This window comes from Nothoprocta perdicaria, unplaced genomic scaffold, assembly GCF_003342845.1.
Source record: "Nothoprocta perdicaria isolate Ctin4 unplaced genomic scaffold, notPer1 scaffold_110, whole genome shotgun sequence".
Lineage (NCBI taxonomy): Eukaryota > Metazoa > Chordata > Aves > Tinamiformes > Tinamidae > Nothoprocta > Nothoprocta perdicaria.
Window position 1 is genome coordinate 120,899 of NW_020454206.1, and position 20,894 is coordinate 141,792.

The following is a 20,894-nucleotide window of genomic DNA, read 5'->3' on the forward strand; positions in this document are numbered from 1 at the left end:
AGTAAAATTCTGATCCTCCATATGAAATCAGGAGGTAAATCTGTGCCTTTTGATGCTTAATCCACCTGCAGKACTGCAGGAAAAAAAAATTCACACATTTTTTAATATATCATGTAAAAAGCAAGGAATAATAAATAAAAAAATGCAAAAAAAATGCAAGTTACATAGTAATAGGACAAAATTTCAATAAAATTTAGAAAAAGACTTTTGAATACTGCATCTGATTATAGACTCTGGAATGCAACTTTTCAGACCACAGTTAGAACATTCAGTTTTGTAATGATTTAGCTCATTTAATATTTGTATGTGGAAGACATGACACAATCACACTTACTCTGTGTATAAATCCTCTATCATTGCAACAACAATGACTATGAGAGACACAGCAAAAATCTGACAACCAGAACCAATAAGCGATGAAAATATTAAAGGATGACTGGATGGTCTAAAAACATCTCCATGGACCTGCTTCCACCCGTACTCATCACCTAGATCTCTGTCCTAGGAACAACAACAAAAAAGTTTTAGGTCTAGTCACAACAGTTCATGACAGAAATATACATGCTAGGCATAAATTAAAGATATGATTTAGTAAAGCAACTTCAAGGGTAAGCATGTCTTCAAATRGAGCCATCTAGGAGAAAAATATGCCTTTCAGATGCTTACTAAGACAGTAAAAAAAATGCTACTYGAATGCATGATGTAGCAAAATCTGGTAGAATCTCTTGCTATCCCTAAAGTCCTCAGGAAATTGTGTTTTGCCCAGACTTCTACTGAACACYGAGCAGAAAGGATTTCATTTAATTGGAGTGCATCAACCATTAGAACAGCCATCACAGGAAGTTCTTGGCTGCAATCTAGGAGCAAGGGGTTCCTAAAAGGCAATAGACAACCCAGGTTTTATGTACCAGTTCAGCCTATAGCAGTCAGCTGCTCAACACTGGCTGTCCAAGTTACACTCTTGGAGTCTCATACATGAAAGAAATCCAGKACCATTTTCAATACAATCATATGGGAGTTTTCTGTCCAAATGAAGAATGCAATTCAGAGATTCTAACACTATGAACACAGGAAAACAAGTCTTACAAAAATCAACATATGAATAGAGGACTTACCATATCATCCATTTCTTCCTCTTTACTGTATCTTGCATAATCTTTTCGCAAAGTTCTCATTAATATCATAGACACTAGGCCAACCAGAAAGATCACCATCATGAAAGAATTGAAAATTGAAAACCAGTGAATCTACAAAGAGAAAACATTTCAGAATTGTAGCTATTTCCAATGACTTTCCACTACGGATATATTATTACTCAGCACAAGCTATTTCACTAAATAACAATAAATGAATTCTGTAAATTACATTTATAGAAAGACCCACTAGAAAAGACCATATGTATGCTGTCCATAGCAAGACTTGCTCAAGACTAAGTTAGTCAAGCACGAGCAGAACTCAACCAGCTGTCTATATAYGTTCCCTTAACCAAGGGCAATGGAAAAACAACAGGATGTAGGACTGCCTTCCTAAAGAGTATATTTCAGCTAGCAAGATATGCTCACAGTCAAAAACCAAAGGAGTTTTTGGGAGCCACTGCTTTGTATAAGACCAAAACGTTTGCTCTGCTAAGCACATCCTCTGGTTTTCACTGAATTTCAAGTAACACTTCTTAGTCCTAATTTGAGAAAGAAATACAGTCCAGTATACCATCCTTCAGGAAATTATAACCACAGGTATAAACCATCACAAGTGTTATCAAAACTGGCTTAGGTTTTTTGYTTTGCAGTTACTTAGGTGAGAAGTACACACATTGCCAGTGAGAGTTTACTAATAAGCAATAGTGCTCCTGAAACTCCATTGCTTCTGAGCATACAAATGTATCTACTTCAATTACCTTGCATTTGCTGCGGGCTTGAGGCACGCACACAGACATTTACTGAAGCACACTAAAAAAAGAAGAGAGTCRTCCTATTTGAGCAACAGAAGCGTTGCTTAAAATGTAGAGTGTTGGAGCTGTCTGCCTCATTGCTCCAGAACTGCCCAGTGCTAGCAGGGCAATAGCAGCAGGCTCCACACTGCCCCAGACTAACTAGAGCTGAATTTCAAAAACTTCATGAAAAGAGAGGGACTTTTCTTTGCCATTTGTTGAATGAGATGAAAGCCTCACAGACTTCCAGACCAGACCAAAATGAGAGGCATAAGAGAGATGATTAATCAGAACTACTGCTTTTTAAATGTCCTTTCATTGTCTTCATCCCACCTCAACTAAGTTCACCAAGGCAGCTAACAGATTAGGTTTAAAGACCTCCCCACCCAAATACCTGATACTGCACACCACCTTCTGGTCTGATATTCAAATGATCAAGTGATGGGGGATTTCAGTAACTCTAACAGCACAATGCAAGATGGAACCTTTTTCAATTAAAAAAAATAAAAAATAAATAAAAAAAAAAAAAGGCTTACTAGCCCCAAATTAGAAGGTTTACAACTTTTTAAAGTTAAAAAAAACACCACTAAAGAATTGAAGAGACAAGTGGAAAGCCCAGAGATAAATTTGACACCAATAACCCTGAAATACCCCTTTCTTTTCAGAAGAAAATTAGCAGAGACAGCCTAAAAAAAGGTGAACTAAAGCATCCATTTCAATGGGACATTTTGTCAAGTTGTTTTAGAGCAYTACATACTCTGTGCTGAAAGAATGATGGGTCAAGGTACTTGTCAAAGCGGTCTTCAAACTTCACATCTGACTTTTTCCATTTCACCTAAAGAAAAGAACATTTACACTTGAAATTCACTCGTTACACAAACTGAGCTATATTCACTCACCGTCACCCAAAACATTTTTCATATCATCTACTTCTTATCAAAAGTGACACAAAGTCTATCAAAATTAAGGGACTGATTCTCCTAAAACCTGCATCTATAGATGAGACGGAATGAACGCTGGCCACCTTGCTTCGTAAGTCCTATCTTCTGTCTATATGTTCAGGAATAAGCAGAGGGAAAAGTCTTACACTCCTCTCTTGTCTATGTCTCTGTGACATTAAACAAAGATGCAAACATTCAGCATCAAATACAACAAACTCGTTCCATGATTACTGACGGAGCTGACACTCTTACTGGAAGTGCCAAATAAGACCTCCAGCAAATGACCTGCTTTCAGTTCTTTCAGTCTAAAAGCTCATGGAGGATGCTTTTCACAGCACATGCTTAGGCAGTGATGAGTCTTCTTGAATCACCRTTTCTAAGAATGCACTTAGAAAACAAACAAGCTCCCCTCAACAAATCCAAAAGCACAAAGATATAAAACTCCTAATGACAAAGACAACTTAATGTAGATAGTACAGYTTTGCAGAAACTTTCGCAGAAGCTTTGCAGAAGCCCTTAGACAAATCCAAGCTGATTTGTCCAAGATTTCATAATATGTGCCAGGAAAATAAATTTCTAGATACGTTTAAGAAAGATGTGCTAGACAGCAGTGGAATTCTTCCAAGCATTTTGTCGGCAGCGAGTACCCTTCTTTCCTCACCATTTCCACATGCTAACATATTATCAGTGTTTCTCAGACCAAGTGTAACTACTTCTACTGCTGCAGCTGAGGTCTGGTCTGCTGCCATGCAGTAACATCTGTACTCACAYTGTCTGAGTACAGCACTCCAAAGGAAAAGAAGCAGCCCAGCAAAGTGAGGGAGATGCAAAAAAAAAATGGACAGATTTAAAATAGACACTATTGGAAAAAGAAGAGCATGAACTCAGTTGGCTGGAAGGGAMCTGTGTAACAAGGCACAGGCTGAACCCTAAAAGACAGATATTAAAAATTTAAAAGCTACAACCTAAAAGCTGTAGCCTGAAAACTGTTAAACTTCGGTATTTTGTAACCTGTACACTTCTACTGGCGATAAGTAGCTCTGAAATCTGCTGGAAAAGTTTGTTTCTGTATAATGAGCCTATTTCTGCTCTCAGTTACCCCACTAGTTCCATAGAGAACTGCTTTGGACTTGCACAGATAAATGCTACTATGTAATACTGTAGTACAAACTTCAGAACTTTTGCAAGCTATTTAACTTGAATTTTTAAATGTAGTTTCAAGAATTAAATAAAATTCTATACCGAAGTCCACATTTTTCAAAAGCATTCCAGTCTTAGGAAGTATCYGAACTTTTACTCAGGAAACCAGTGCATTCCCACTTCGGCATACACCTTATTTAAAAGCAGGATCATAAACTATCTTTTCCAGCACGATGCTCTCTCACACAGCATAGAAGAAAGCTTCTAAGTGTTGACCGAGTACCCCTATCCGTCACCATAGCCCTGAGACAGACTAAAATCCCAATATTCAAATACTACCCTCACTTTTAGGTGTAATATTAATGTTACTCAGTTCAAATTACCAGCTTGTTCAAGWTTAATGGCTCAAAACATTAATAGCTTTCAGTATAGATTTAAATAGACATGTTTCTATCTTAGAGCATCTGCCACTAAGCAGCACTGCTTAGAACAAGTTCACCAGACAGTCTGTCAATTAAACATCTCGTGCCTGCAGCCCAGCAACTGMTCAGTGGTGTCAACAAGATCTAAAGTAAAATCTTGAGCATCATATGCCAAAGATATTTAACTTCTTACAGCTACTCAGTGCTGTCGACCTCARAATGCACACAGCAAATGGACTCCACAATGCTGGTGGAATTTGAAACAGAAAACCGAAACAAGTACCATTTTTGCAGTAGAAAAAGGGAGACTGGTATAAACCTAATTCTGGGGAGCTCAGATGAAAACAGCCACCTGCACGTGGAACTTTATGACACACTCRGCATAGGACAGACGACACTGACAAGAAAATGAGATCTTAGGCTGACGCCTRCTCCTGACTGCAGGAAATCAATGGATTAACAACCAGGGTGAGAATACAAGTCTGGCAAACATATGACAGGTGATCTGATACAGATGACAGTAATAAAAATATAAGGAAGTTAATAATATAGTAAAACTCCAAYATCCCATATTAACATGCATGCTTAATCATTACATTTTAACATAGCAATTCAACACAAGCAGATTTCAGACAAAATCTTGCAAATAAAACTATACAAATAAGACAAGTTTCTACTGGAATTTCAAAACCTGAATAAATACTAAAAGCAATAAACTGCAAAGTACAAAGGCTTACAGTGGTTTTACTCTTTATTCTAGTTTAATTTAAGGAGGGCGTGGGGAAAGTGAAACCATCTGCTACGTTATCTACGAGGCAAACGTCACTGCTCTGAAGATGCAGAAAACACCTAGTTACTGGGGGGGAATCTCGATATCTCCAGTCTCCACACATTTTCATGTAGGTTCCTTTCCTAACCAAACACTTCTCTRTAGATTGTAGAAGCTCCAGTTTGTTTGAAGTGTTCATAAAAAAAAAAAAACTCTCATGTTTAACTCTTACCAAGCCAGTAATGAAAAAAATATTTGAAGGGGCAAGCAGCATCTTTCTCTAGTATATCCTGACATAGTAACACATAGAAGATATGTACAACTTCAGCTATTTTTGAGATATTTTACCATGCAGAGCCATGGTAAATTGGTAAATTTGCCATGTAGAGCCATGGTAATATTTACACCATACACATCACCAAATTACTTACCGAATATGACATCTGGATTTTTGTATTTGGTACCAATTTCACCTTTCCTTCACTGGTCAGATTCACATCCACAATTCTATTTCCATTGTAACCAATTTCAAGTTTTTTGTAAGTCCAAAGATAATAATCTTCCCCATTTTCATCTGCTTCTCCAACAATACCTGTATAGAAATTAAATTAAAATGTAAACCTGAGTTGCAGGCATTTTTTTTCCAAATATCCTGTGATTATTTTTTAAAAACATGCTTCTTTACAACAGTTTCAGCAGCAAAAAAGCAGTGTAACTACGGCAAAAGAGAAATCCTTTTCACTACAGTGAAAGAGAGTAACAGAGCTTTCTAAAACATTGTGTTCWTAATAAAAAAGGATGCAGCCACTAATGCTTCAGAGGAAGCAAAAGTAAACTTATTTTGTCTCATCTTATGTAAGTTTCATATAAGACAATGAGCTATGCAAGTAGAGATTTAAATTCTATGAACTCTTTGCCCTGACCTCCATATTTTTCCATCTCCTTGTTCCAGCTACTATCCCTTCACTCATTTTTCTCCCCCTTCAAATCTCTTCACTTACTTTCTGTATTCCACATTAGTTTATTCCTCAAGACCACACTTTTTACTCTTATTTGCTCATGTGTTCATGATGCTTGGCAAGAATCATAGAGTATTTTCTGCATTTCTTTCATTAAAAAAAAACAGAAGAATATTACGTATGTAGAGATGCTGGCTACATCCATGACAAGAAACTGCTCAGATGCTCCTGGAGCATCAGAGTTCAGTTAACTGAACTCAGAATTAGCTCACAATTAAGTTCTTCCTTTTTAATAACTCACTTCAAAACATTTGAGCTACAGAAAAATTCCAGATCTCGTAGTATGGTGGGGCTAGGGAAAGAAACCAAGTATAGTAATCAGTTTACAGGCCAAAACCAATAACTTTTCTTATATTAAGACCACACAGAGATGGACCAGAGTACGCAAACACAAAGGATACAGAAAAGGTTACCACAAAGGTATGGGAAAGAACAACAGTTGTGTGTTGTTATCTGTGCTTTTCAATTTAAGGAGGTGGTTTTTGTCGTGTTTTTTACTCATCTGTCAGAACTGCCTTATGCACTTCTTCATGCAGGAGAGGAAGCTGCCAGCTCGTGTCCCCATCGTGCAGCCTAGCACCTGCTCTGCCATCTGCTCCCACAGCATCACCCCAACGACAGCGATCCAGACCTCTACGCTGYGTAAAGGGCATCCCGATCAAGCACTACCAGAAAGATGGCATTCAARCCATGTTGCATGTTTTTAAGGATATGTGCTAAATTCAAAGGCATTCAAGCCAAGACACTTCACTGAACTAGCAATTCTGGGGGAAAAAAAAAGGAATCATTTTTACATGGATGCACCTGAACAGGTTTGCTTGCCTTCTTAAGCTCACATAATAATGCAGCCCTTCCAAAAATCACAACATCAATTTGAAGTCACTGCCTTATTAACAGTCAAGAAAAGATATTTTATGTCTGAACGTTACTGAAAGTTGAGCACTCGTTAGTGAATACAGTGAGGAATTCCTAAGGAAAATTTCAAATATTAATGGTTCCAAAGTGCAACCCATTATAGATACGGATTATAGGGTAAAATGCCAGCAAAACAGCCAGAGAACAGCCGGAGAAAGGTTAAGCGACTACTGTAATAAGGACATTTTTGATTCAAAACACAAACATTTCTTTGACCAGATTARTAACATTCAGCAAGATCAAACTTCCAAAGTAATTTTTAAAACTGCATAGGAGTAAATAAAATAAAATTACTGTATAAAATGACAGAATACACGTAACAGGCAGAAACGTTAAAAGTCACCAAGTTACCATAAAAGTAAATTAGAAGGTTTTGTGATATTAATAAACCTCAAAAACTACCATTATGAAGCTCAAACAATGAAAGAGGCTTACTAAGATTTTATTCATGAATACTTTTACGGACCTCRTATCTGACCTCCTATACCTAATTGTCACTTACTAGACCATTCAGAAGAATAATTTTTCTGCTGTTAACTGTTTTTACGGTTGAGTAATACCCAACTGTTTTTACAGTTGAGTCACCCAACTGTTCCCTCAACACAATAATCCTTATGTTATTTCTATTTTGCTTACAGAGGTTCCACACACACACTCGGAAGATTCTTCTAAGGAAGTGGAGTCATTCAGTGAAATGAATCGAGGACACCACAAGCTCAGGCACTCTGTGCTCTCGATGGCTCGAGCTGTTAATGTGCAGCATCACTCACCCCATATCGGCAAGTCATCGATATACATCTGGTACCAGTAGTGATTTTTGATAGCGTACACGAACGCGTCCCTTCTTCCTTTGTCCAAGTCTATTTCACAGTAGGTGGTCTGCATCACGTCCTCTGCAAGAAATTAAAGCACTGTTAATGATCTATTAGTGAGCTGCCTCTAAATTAACACAAACTAAAGCGGGATTACACGTTTCTGGAGGCTTTAACCCTTCCTGGATCTGTGTGTGAGAGTAGCTAAAAGAAAGGGGCATTTTAAAAAGGAACCACTACAGCAACTTCTTGTTCCTGCCCTCTAGCATGCAGAACGCAACAAGGACATACAGGACAAAGATGACAAAAGCAGGAACAAAGGTGGCACAAAGGCTGCATCTGAACATGAAATAAATTCACCTCTGCAAGTCAGGTGGCTATTTCCCTCCCCCGCTTAAGACAGACAGTAAGCAGACATGGACCCCCATTTCATTGCTTTCTGTTTTCTTCTCAAGTGAAACAAAAGAGTGCGTATTAAAAATGAAAAAAAAAAACAGCAAAAGCTTTAGAGAAGAAAAYACTTAAGAGTGAATGCTTTCAGTCTGCAAATAAATAAAGCAAACAAAAAATCCACCTTCGCCTTCCCTATTCCTATTTGTCATCACAGAATTGCAACTCATTTCTAACAGACAGCATTAATTTGCACTCCATGGATAGCTCCAGTTTGTACCCAAATTTAGCTTACTTAAACTCTTCTACACATTACTACAGCTGAAAAAGAAAAGGAAACAGGCTGCACAGAAAAAATACAAGTAGAATACTTCCAACATTCTCTCTCTGATAACATCTATTTCTCAACATGAAAAAAACATACACAATCACTGGGCATGCAAAACTAAAACAGAGTCCAACAAAGCAAGACAGTAGGAAACTCCGCAAAAGCCGCCCAGCAGAGCCGAGCCRACCTCCTGCAGCCCTGGAATGCGGACATTGTTCATTTCCTAGGAAAAGCATCAATTTATTCTCTTTTTTTCCCCCCTGCTCTCTTTTGCAACACCACGGTCTACATTTATAAGATCCACATTGGCCYGATCAAGAGGCGCAAGGCGTTAAAGCTGGCACGACCATGGACACCCAGGCCCCAGCTGCACCCGTTCATGCCTGTGCTGATCTGTATGCGATGTGTTTTGGGGTATGCTCACAAAAATGCCTCTGCTTTCTCACCTTAAAGAGATTTGAATTTTCTTGGCATTTATTAATTAACAGTAATCAATCAGAATTAAACAGCAATAAAAGTACTTAAGAAAATAACCCTGTAGAAATTGTTAAATGAAGCATTACATTTTGGCCCAGCAGACAAGTCTGGTCTGCAGGCAACAAGAGGGGCAGTCATGGTTATTTTTAACTGGATCTCTCCCTGACTTGWCCCCCTCACAGCTATACAAAGCGCAGTTCGAGCACAGGTAGGTGAGGGACAACATAGGGACAGCAGCAAGTGTCACTACTAAAAGAAAAAAAAAAAACACTCTAATCACACAAATGGTCTTGTTTAGAGACCCTTTTACTCAGAATACAGCAGTCTTTGTATTTATTATCTAAAATAAATTTGGCTTTAGATTATAACTGTATTTCAAGTACCTCCTTGGTTTCCAGCTGCCTGGAGTCTTTTTGCTAACTGAAACAAGCCAGCTGCATCTAATACTGCAGGTGTGAGCACTGGCTCGTGCTGCTGTGAAGAAGAGACTTGGAAACACTATTGGAAGGGGACCGGCTGTCATCACGTCTGACTCAGGCTGCAGACTGCTGCACGCCACCACACGCTGCCTTCACCCATTTTGATGGATTTTACTTTTGATATTTAGAACATCATGAGATCTGCCAGTGATACCACAATCAGCTGAGGAGAAGTTACTCAAGTGCATACACCCAAAAAGCCAGTAAACTCATACAAATCTTGCAAACCGAGAGCACTATTTTACTGAACTTACGTCACTTCACCCTCAGACATTCTACACAATGAACACCTCAGCCAGGAGCCCAGGCAAAGGGAACAGAGAGTTCTTTCTCCAGCCATTAGCAGTGAAGCTGTGGGTTTGCTGCATGGCAGAGATTCTCATTAGGTGGTTATGCTCAAGTCCACTGGGTTAAGTGATTAAGGGGAAATGGCTCAGAACAGCAGGCAGTGGCTGGGGAAGCCTATGGCTGTGCTTCGTTACTGTGGCATTTCCACATCTAAGGTTTGGCATGTTTTGGATACAACCATAACCTGGATCAACAGGCAACATCTGCTMCTGCAGCCTCAAGGACACTAGTAGCACATTCAGAATGTTTTAAAATAGCACAAACCTGAGACTCACTATAAAAGGAGGCACAGTTAAGCCAGATTTCAAGCTTCCCTGAAATGATTGGTTTACCTTGATTTTTCTCAGATATACAAACCACATCCCTTGTTATGTTATCTGCCCATCTCTTAGTATGACATGCAGCATCAGTCTGAACAGCTCTCGTTGCTAGAAATACTGCAGAAAAGTCCTAGACAAGGAGTTTCCTTTCCCCTTTCAAACTCATGTCCTCTAACTGGTACCGTATGAAGGGTAAATGCCCAAAATTCATCTTCTCAGTCAAGTTTCTACGACATAAATGTTCAATGTATTTAATTTTCCTCTGGGACTTAGGTACACCGCTCGCCTAGGATGTCAATCCAAATGTTTGAATAAAGAATGTGACATATTACATGAAAAGCATCATTATTCTAGATTTGGAATAGAACAGAATTAAATTAAATATTCTATTCTAAATAGAATTAAACTAAATGAAAACCTAAAGTTATCAAAAGTATAGTAATAATTCCCTACCTTCTTTTAAAGGTATTTTTCTGGTTTGAGACCTGCAATGAGCCTGGACAGTGTTGTTTTAACAAAYAGGAAATGCAGCTATCCTATACGGTCACTGGCATCCTTTAGAGAAACTTGCTTTTAAAACTCAGCCAGAAACACTATATTTCATGGGTTCATTACTATATTGTAGATTTGTCCCACCAGACACCACAGCAAGTGTCAGGCACAGACCTCCATTATTGGCAACGTGAATTTCCACAAAGTCATAATTTTACAGGTTATGGCCATTTCAGAAACACAGACAAGCACCACTGATTAAAGATACATTTTTAATTGCAGAGGCTATATGTATATATTTACAAATTTATATAAAATTCCTGAGCTACATGTGTGCTTGTCCATGATTATAGTATTTTTAGAGGGATAAGTAGAGTCAGGCTAACAATTTGAACTTCTGTATGAACTTCTGTAAGTTACAGAACTTTCTTTACAACAAGGGATAAAGCATAGACAAATTTAGAAACTAATTAAGAATCTGTCAAATGGAAAACACCAAATTTTAAGAAAAATATCTAATGCAGAAGCTGCTGGAAACCAGCTAAAAAAAGGAAATCAGCATCTTCCAAAGTACTCAAAAAATATTATCAAGAACTTCAAAAATATTATCAAAACAATCATGTAATATATTATATGAAACAAGTTTTCATATTAATAATATCATCCCATCATTTTATGGCAAGACTTCTTGAGAATAGATGTAGACAGAGATAAAYGTCTTAGTGTAACATTATTTACTGTTTTGAGCAATCACTTCACACATGCTACAAATATAACATGTTATAGGTCAAAGCAGCTTGCAAATATGCTTTACTYATGCAGTATTCTGAAAGCTCAGTTTTATTTTACAAAAAAAAGATAATGATAATCAGTTTTCAGAAGTATTTATCAACAAAAAACATCTTCCTTAAGGGATATACATGAGAGCTTAGCATATTTCAGAGCCATCTGTATTAGATAACTGTACAGAGTTTCAAGCAAGAAAAATACTCAGCAGCTGGCAGCAGTAACTTGCAGTTCTTTTAATTAAAAGAGTGCCCAAATGCACTTTCAATTGCTTACCTTTAAATTTAATGTCAAGACCACTAAATTCCAACTCAACTCCTTGGAGCGCTTCTCCCAGGGTTTCGTGGTAATGGCTGATACTCTTTTTTGATCCCACACAAAAAGGAAGCGAGAAGTATTTGTAGGTCTCTTGGCGATTGTGGTACGGTCCTACTGTATTCATCCATAGAACAACTTCTTCTTTATCTTGATACTGAAAGGTAAAGTTACTCAGTTAGATGAGATACCCAGGAGAGTAAAATGAAGAGTATATCTTATTTATATTAACTAGCGAGGCAGGAGCATTCAATGATAAGCAGCAGTTACATTTAAAAGCAGTCTGATGTTTCTGGGTTTTTAGGTGGCAAGATGACAAGATTTTCAGCCTGCCTTTCTATGAAAAGTGTTTTAGATTCGTAAGAAGCTGTGTGATCAACTATCATAGAAGTACCACAGGAGGAGGGCTGGTCATGCAAATCAGATTAAAAAAAGGAAAAGAAACAACAAAATTGGGGGGGGGAAAGGCAGGAATCTCAACAATGTTTTTTTTATTTGCAAATTTTGTGAAAACCTTATGCAAGTACCTCCTGAGCTACTGGAAGGAAGTAAATAAGCTGAGCGCTTTGTTAGACAAGATCTTATCAAACAAATCAGACATTTGCCCATGAGAGAGAGCTTACGGATGGGGCAACCATTGATAGCCATGAGTTTAAATTGTTTTAAACTGCATTATAAATCAACCAAACAGGATTCAAAGGAGGAAGTCAAGCTTCCTTCATTCCAGTAATCACAGCGAAATTACATCCTAAATTGGAACTCTCTCTTAATCGTCCGAAGAAGGAGTAACTTTTTACAGTCAAAATTCCCAGAGAATTACACCCTAGAGAGAACTAAAATTCAACTGCAGTATACCTCCAGCAGCCAAGACACAACAGGTCAGATAGGAGGTCTATATTTTGATATATTTCCACCATTCCCACATTGAAGAAAAAAAAAAAAACCCACAGAAGAAGTCTGGTGATTGCAATCAAAAATTTTGGAGGAACATTCACCTTCAGTTTTCTGCAGCTGCCATCAACAAACCAAACTTATGTCCCTAGCTAGGGGACAAAGCCTTTTTGTCAAGTCTGTTTAATTTTTAACAAACATAATCCTTACATCTGTTTGTCCATCAGTATACAGGTACTGTTTGAATAAAGAAAAATTAACTGATCCAAAATCATTATTTACACTCTATCTGAGGGCGCCTGGATAATGTAAGAGGTTTGCTGGTCACTGCAAAGTTGCCTTCTCACTCAAGATGAGCCCTTCATCTGCACTAATTCCAGCACATCAGGAAGCATAAGGATCAAAGTCTGAAGGCAGAAAACACTGCCTTAAAACCACCAGCATACACACATGTCACTATATACACTGAGAACTTTCTTTTTAGAGCACACAGAAATGAAATACTATTAAGACTGGTGCACAAACACAGAAGAAGAGCCAGTTGTTAAATAGCTGTAACTATTTCAGGAAACAAAGGTAAAATACTTCATATAGCTGGGCATCTCCATTTTTAATAAAAGGAGAAAGGTCCTTCAACTTCATTTATTCTGAATAATCATTATCATACTGAGAAGTTGACTCAGAAATTATTTGCTATATGCAGAACACATAAACCTCTTGAGGTGTTCAAAAGTTAAATCTGTGGATATATAAGAGTGTTTAGGAAGTAATTTAATCCCTTTATCTCAACATGTCACTTCATTTAGAAGCCCCTCTCCTTTGCTTACAATGTGGCACAAGAGTCTTTCTTGCATCTTTTCCTTGAACTACTTCCAACAGGAAAACTGCATTCCAAGCAGCAGCAAAGATCAAACACTTTGCAGTTTCACAAACCTGCCTGAGAAAGGAGCCCACACCCGGGAGCTGCTCCAAAGGGTAAAGACCAACAAAGGAGGAAGCAAAGGAAACAATACAGCTAGAGAAAGGAGCCACTCCCCCTCTCCACCCATGGCCAGGGAGGTTATACCTGTGCCACACAGCTGACTTCCAAAGAAAGTGGAGAGAGAAAAAAATTACACTTCCAGTCACTCGGCAGTTGAGGCAGATAGCAGAGTCCTTGCTACAACTCTCMCCAAGACAGCAAGGGACAAACTGGTCCTCATTTCCTCCTATTCTGCCACACTTGTTTCTTGTTCCTTCCTCCAGCAGCTACAGGATATTTTCAGCCCTTTCTCAAAATGATCTTAACCTGCTGGTATCACAGTTTAGCATTATTCCCTCTATTACAACAACTTTGGCACAAAGGAGGCTATGCAGAATCACAGAATGGCTGAGGTTGGAAGGCTCTCTTAGGCCATCATCTAGTCTAAGCCTCCTGTTCAAGAAGGGTTCGAGTAGGTTCAACGTAGAGCACGTGGCACAGGGTGGCATCTAGGCGGGTTTTGGAGATCTCCAGAGAAGGAGCCTCCACAACCTCCCTGGGCAGCCTGTGCCACTGCTCTGTCACCATCACAGTAAAAAAAGTTCTTCCTCACCTGGAGATGAAGCTTCCTGTGTTTCAGTTTGCACCCATAGCCCATTGTTCTGTCACTGGCCAACACTGAGAAGAGTTTAGCCCTATCCTCTTTACTTTCTCCCCTCAGGTATTTCTACATCTTGATAAGATTCCCCTCTCCGTCTTCCCTTCTGCAGGCTAAACAGGCCCAGCTCACTTAGTCTTTCATTATGAGATAGATGTTGCAGATAAGGATTAAGGGATAGATGTCCCTCAATCATCTTTGTTGCTCTACGCTGGACCCTCTCTAGAAGTTCCACGTTCAAACCACACATAACCAAAGAAACTGCTCCATTTTTGTTATTTTTCTCCTTTTTCACAACCATCAAAGCAAAATAGATCAAAGGAAAACTGGTCAGGACTTCCATATGAAAAAAAAAAAAAGAGTTCCTTGGCACTTCCAGGCTACGTCTCACAACCAACAGGTCTCTAGTTACAGCAGTTTGCAAACCATCAAGTGCACACTTGTCGGGTTTTGTTCATTCTCAATCATGTGGAGGGACTTTTAAAAGTGCTTCCCTGTTAGTTACCTACAGCTTATTTAAACAAAGAGTGCAGGGACAGGTATAACCCACCACGTCTTCAAACCCAGAAGCCGAAGGTTCTAGTTGTAGCCAATAAGCTTTCCTCCAGGGGAGGAGGGAAAAAAAAGAAAAGAAAAAAAAACCCCACACAAGTATTTACTAGATACAGTCATTTCAGTAACAAATAATTTCTTGACGGCCATCACATTCCCATACAGTGAAGAACCTAACACCAGACCACCAGCACCTAACCAATCTGTAACACTTTTGGAAAGAGAACTCCCTATTTTCAAAAGCAGTATCTGAAATGGCATTTTCAGACCAACTYCCAGTGGGGCCATACTCTTATCTTTGCGCTGTCATACATTCACACAGTATGATAAATTCACGCGCAAAGTGTTACAGCCTTGCAACAGAGATGTCTGCCACTATCTTGCTTCACACCATTACAAAGTATCAGGAAAATTTATTCACAGAAAGCTTAAGAAACTGCTTTCTTTTCTGCCAACCCTCATTCAATTTCTTAAAACTTTCTTCTTTATAGTTTCCTTCACACTCACCTCTGCCTTGGCTGCTCAGTCCCACCCAGCTAAGGGGCATGGCAGTCAAAGGCCTTTGGTGCACCCCACTGAAGCCCCATACCACTTTTTAAAACATCCAGAGATGGAAGAACAAGATACATCAATGGCTGGTACTACTACCTTTATTATTATTATTATTATTATTATTGGTAGAGCTTTTTTTAATTGGAGCTCAGGGCCATAAAGAATTCAAGTGTTTTCTTGCATTACTGCTTTCTCCATAACAGTATTTACAAGAGTCAACGCATGCAAAATGCAAAAGAATTATAGAAAAATGCACTGAGGCAAGGCAGCCACAGTATCTCCTGGGTGTGTTTCAGCACTTCTCTACGAGGTCTTCCAGACGTGGAGAACGCCAATGTAGAGGAATCTCACAGTGAGCATGTCTGTGCTGTGAGAGGAAGATCTCACAAGACAAACTGATGAAGAGCCCCAGGGTTCAGAGTGGGCCAGGGCTGTCGGGCACTCTTGCAGCACCAGCAAGATTTGGGTCAGTCCCCTCGTTAACAGCATTTGCAATGGTTTCAACTACTGCACGAGCCTGCATAGGTCACCTGTGGTCATTCAGAGCCTTGTACAGACTGTGAAATATAGGGGCCACAGAATATAGGGGCCACAGAATATAGGTGGAGAGTTTCAGCTCAGTGGCACCATGTCTTATTCGCAGTGGAAAGAACATGCTGAAAACTGTTCTCCTTTCAGCACAAAGCGATCAGCTTTAATCCTACTCAGCAAAGTGACAAAACAGAACCTTGCACTTCTACTTTCTCCTACTGTGATAGCGGCTGATAAAGCTGCTGCTCAGTTTTATCCTGAGAGCTTTGAATGCAATAGAGCAAATCAAAATTTTACTGACTTCTGTTAACAGCCAAGTCAGCAAGACATCACAGTCAAAACCAGCACAGGATACGCCATGAAGTCCAATGATCTCCTTTAAAAACTGCTATACAGTAAGAGAAAGCTTCCTTGTGCTGTCACAACTGGAAGAGTGAGACTTTTTTTTCCTTCTTTTCTACATAATCAGCAAGCAAAATACTTGGATTCAACCACAGAACCCTCCAAATCCTAGGAGCAGGACACAGGGAAAGAAAACAAAAAGAAGAAATGGACCAAAAAAAAAAAAAAAAAAAAAAAAACCACCAACCTTCACACAAATAGTTTCAAGAATTCCCTATCAAAGCGGGCAGCAAAAGTCAGCTGCAATGTCCAAGAAAATCCACATCAAACGTCTACAGTTAAAAATCTCCATCTGCTTCATGTAGAGCAGCTGGCTCCTTACCAACCTAAACAGAAATTTCCTGTTCTCCTTACACATACAGCGATAAAGGTTTTGAGTCACTACTTGACCCATTATTGCTGTAGGACTTTTAGAAAGAAGCAAGTACATTCCTATTTCATTTGTATCAAAACTACCACAGACTGCAACAGGGGCTTTATTACTACATATTCCTCTGAAATAACATGCCGAGTGGTAAAATAATTTGAAGTAACAATCTGCAGAGTAAACTCCAAATTATTTGAATTACTTACATACAGTATCTAGAGTTATACTTCTGCACCAAAGCAATTTTAAGCTTATCCATTGAGAACACAAACACCAAATATATTTCTAGTACAGAGGATGGTTATTTCTCTGTAGCAAGGTAAAGACATTTCAGAAACTTTTCGTCACTCTCTTTCCAGTCTCCTTTGCACAGAATTAGATATGCAAACACAGTATTTCACATGCTAGAAGGTGGCCATCAGAGTTCATAGTTATTGACAKGACAACTGCGCAGATGCCACTGAGTCAAAACAGGTGAACTAGTAAGAGGCTGCTACCTTCACACTGCTAATTTCTTCTGGTTTTGTTTCAAATAAAGGGATGATATTCTACACATAGTTCAGAGAGACTAATAAAATGGTACAACAAATGATATAAGAAGGCTATACAATGACACAGGCCCAAGGGTGGATTTCCATTAGCTGGCAATAAAGAGAACTCCCAAACACAGGTCTCTGTGCCATGCTGAAGCTCAGGGCAAAGACCATCTCCAAGGTCCAGAAAKAATTCAAACACAGAAAATACTGAGACTACCTTTACCACAGGATACGTGCAACTCTTCTTCCTGTTACTCCCTAGTATGCTCATGTGAAAGGCAACACAATTTAATGTTCTCTTTATAATAACAATATATTATATTGCAACTGCAGCAATTAGCATGGCAGCCCTGGAAATAAGCTATTTACCTTCGAAGACCACTAAGGCTAGATTTAGCCATTAAGTGCAAGGCCGCAGAAAAGGATGTGAAACTGGCAGTAGAGAGGTTTTGGGCATTATTTTTGAAAGAATGAAAAACACTTTGCAAAAGGGATACAGAGACCATTACAACTAGCTTACCCTAGATGTTAAATCAGCAAAATATTTTCAGACACTTTGCAATTCCACTCCTTTATTCAAATCAAAGTTTGGAGCGAAGCTTTCCAGAATGTACTCCCTTAAACTCCAATATTTATCTCAGGGAGAAAAATGATCTTAAAATTTTAAAGGTTTAAAGATTTCTAATTAAATTAAATTAATTAAAAATTCAAAGATTTAAACTTAAATCTTTAAATGGCAGAGCAAAATTACAGGTGCAGGACAGGTAATATTAAGGAAACCATAGGAGCAGAAAGTACCTGCTTCCCAGTATCTTATGGATATTCTGTCTACTGAGCACTGTGATAACGCTCAGTCACTGCAGCTCATATCCACAGGCCATTTAACTGTTATTTTCAGCCTCATGTTCTCATTAGGGTAGAGCAGGTTATTTCTAGCAACCTCCCTCTCRGTGTTTCCTGCCGAGTTTTAGGCCTGGTCAGAACACGGCTACAACTGCACCAGGAGCACAGCTGACACAAAACGAGCCCTTTACTTCCACACTTCCCGACGTGTGAGGTTGCTCGGCCACATCCACCTTCTGCAACACTTTTTATTTCCACCTCTTCAAAATGTAACTKCAAGAACTCTGAGAAGAATTAGGTTATTTGTCTGCACACAACTTTGCATGAGAAGATGTATTTTATCTGCACTGAAGAGTTTTTTAATACGCTTTCTCTAACTGGCTTTTTACAGAAACCGCACAGTTTTCATGGTATTTTTATATCCTAATTTTTAAAAAGTTTCATATTTTAATGAACTACATAGTACTTGTCCATTAAATGCATTCCATTAATGTCCATTAAAAGCACTCAATCATAATACAAAGTAGGAATTCTGATACCAAATGCAGGAGGGTTTTACTTTGTAATACTCAGTATTTATTTCCACATTTACTCAGCACTGATAACTAAACGTAGCATTGGAATTACAATGTTACCCATTCCCTAAACCTTTCTTTCCTCCGTAACAGAAATATCATGCTATTTCAGAGTATTTTTTCCGTTTATTTTATTTTCAAAACCACCAAGTTAACCAACAGAAAACAAGGGAGCAAAGACCTGACACAGGTGCACCAACCCTAAACTTCACCTTGCTTCTGMAAAATCAGATTAAACCGCGATGAGGTAACCTCTACTACACCTCTACTATGACTTCCAAAAGTCCAGTCAATGGTACAGCTATGAGTACACACAAAAACAAAGGTCACAATCTTCCATGAAAACCTAAAATAAGTTAAAGAATAGGCTGGAATGTTTTTGGTTTGTTTCCAATAAATTGTTTTGTCACTGCCTGAAGTTATGCTGCTGCTTTGTTTCTTAATAACGAAGACTTTAAATGTCACATCCCAATTTCTCTTCATTTACTGTTGATTATAAATTATCTACATCCTCATCTCGTGATCTCACTGATTTCCTAAGGAAATGAAGACACCTCAAATTTAAGATAACACATTCCTCTTCTGAAAAGGTTAGCTATTGACCTTTAGTAGTCTATCCACTCCTAATACCACAAAAAACACTAACATTTGTAATTTCAGAGTTTGATTTTCAGTCCTCTCTCTCCCCATAATTACCTTTTTATAATATTTGCCCATGCAGTCCTATAGTTATAAAACAAASGACAGAGATGAAACATTAACAATTTACACAACTTATTATAATTGCAGGAAACAAATTAAAAATTAACCTGCTACTACTGAGCACCATACAGCATTCCAAGTGCCTGCACACAGCTTGCRTAGCGAGATACTGCACACGTGCAGCTGAAAAGCTGTGGCAGGATACAATGATGCCCCTTTACCCCCTCACAACTAGGTACACATCCAAACACAAAGTTGCACAGTGCAAGAATTAATAAGGGAACAGCAGCGCACACTATTGCATCTTCCCATGTATAGGACTCAGTCTTAAAGCCAGGGAAAGTTTAGGGTCTAGAGTTGTTAAAAGCAGGTATTCCCAGATCATTTTTTTCTCTTTAGCTTCCCAGAAGGTGAGCRGAGCTTTCAAAATGAACTAAAACATTTAGGGTGCGGAAAAATTCATTTTTCAAACACAGTCGGTTTCAAATCTGGGGTACTATAAAATAAGACYTTTTTTTCCCCCTTAATACACTTAATATTACTCCCTATCTCCTATATAATATTATAGTATCCAGCTATCTAAATAAGAGAGACTGGATTCCAAAGCAATCATCTTCCATGGTCTTATGCCAATTATTTCTAGACAATTGTATGATATTACTAAAGTGATCACCACATATACTGGAATAACCTTAAAGACAGAATTACAACTAAGACTTGACTAACTTATAAGAAAAAAAAATAACAAGAAAACATTTTTCCCCATAAATAATTGTTTAGACAAAAAAAAAAAGAAAAAAGAAAGTTAGATAATTCATTTTTTATCAGGAAATCATTAAAGCTCTAAGGCAGGTYTGTGAAACACTTTTCTACCCAGAGAACTACTGATATTAAAGGAATGACTGGAAATCCCACAACTTGAACAGCCTTAAAGGAAACGAAGGATACTGGGCAAACTGCACAAATCCGGCACAGCCTGGATTCTCCGAGCAGATTCCGCTGCCCAAGCGGGACAGGGAAGCCCACGCTGGGAACACTCTCACCACCCCCTCGCTGCCCACGGGCCCAACGTTCCCGACCTTAACCCCAACAGCAACGAATCCACCAGMCGCCAACAAAAGCAATCCTAGCCAGCTTGCACGAGGAAACCCACGCGATTACGCAGCTTGCTAAGGAAGCGCAGCTYCAGGCGGAGTGTCTTTCCATGGGTTTTGTTAGAAGCGCTGGCTCGGCTCGCCAGACCGTACAGGAGCAGGCGCGGAGCGAGCGCCGCTCCCCCGGCGCGGGATCCAGGCTCAGACCGGAGCGGGGCCGCCCGGAGCGCGGAGCGGGATCCGGGCTCAGACCGGAGCGGGGCCGCCCGGAGCGCGGAGCGGGATCCGGGCTCAGCCCGCAGCGGGGCCGCCCGGAGCGCGGAGCGGGATCCGGGCTCAGCCCGGAGCGG

The 20,894-nt window shown here is 39.2% G+C and overlaps 1 protein-coding gene across 1 annotated transcript in view; it reads right to left on the bottom strand.

Moving 5' to 3' along the window:
- TM9SF3 (transmembrane 9 superfamily member 3) overlaps positions 1-12,032 on the bottom strand; it is a 31,210-nt gene extending 19,178 nt beyond the window's left edge. The window contains exons 1-6 of the mRNA XM_026050240.1: positions 11,842-12,032; positions 7,904-8,026; positions 5,631-5,791; positions 2,685-2,762; positions 1,116-1,247; positions 335-501 (exon numbers count right to left, since the gene is read on the bottom strand). Coding sequence (XP_025906025.1) covers positions 335-501; positions 1,116-1,247; positions 2,685-2,762; positions 5,631-5,791; positions 7,904-8,026; positions 11,842-12,007 — 827 coding nt within the window. The 5' untranslated portion in view covers positions 12,008-12,032. The remainder of the gene's footprint in view (positions 1-334; positions 502-1,115; positions 1,248-2,684; positions 2,763-5,630; positions 5,792-7,903; positions 8,027-11,841) is intronic.
- Between the last annotated feature and the right edge of the window lie 8,862 nt (positions 12,033-20,894).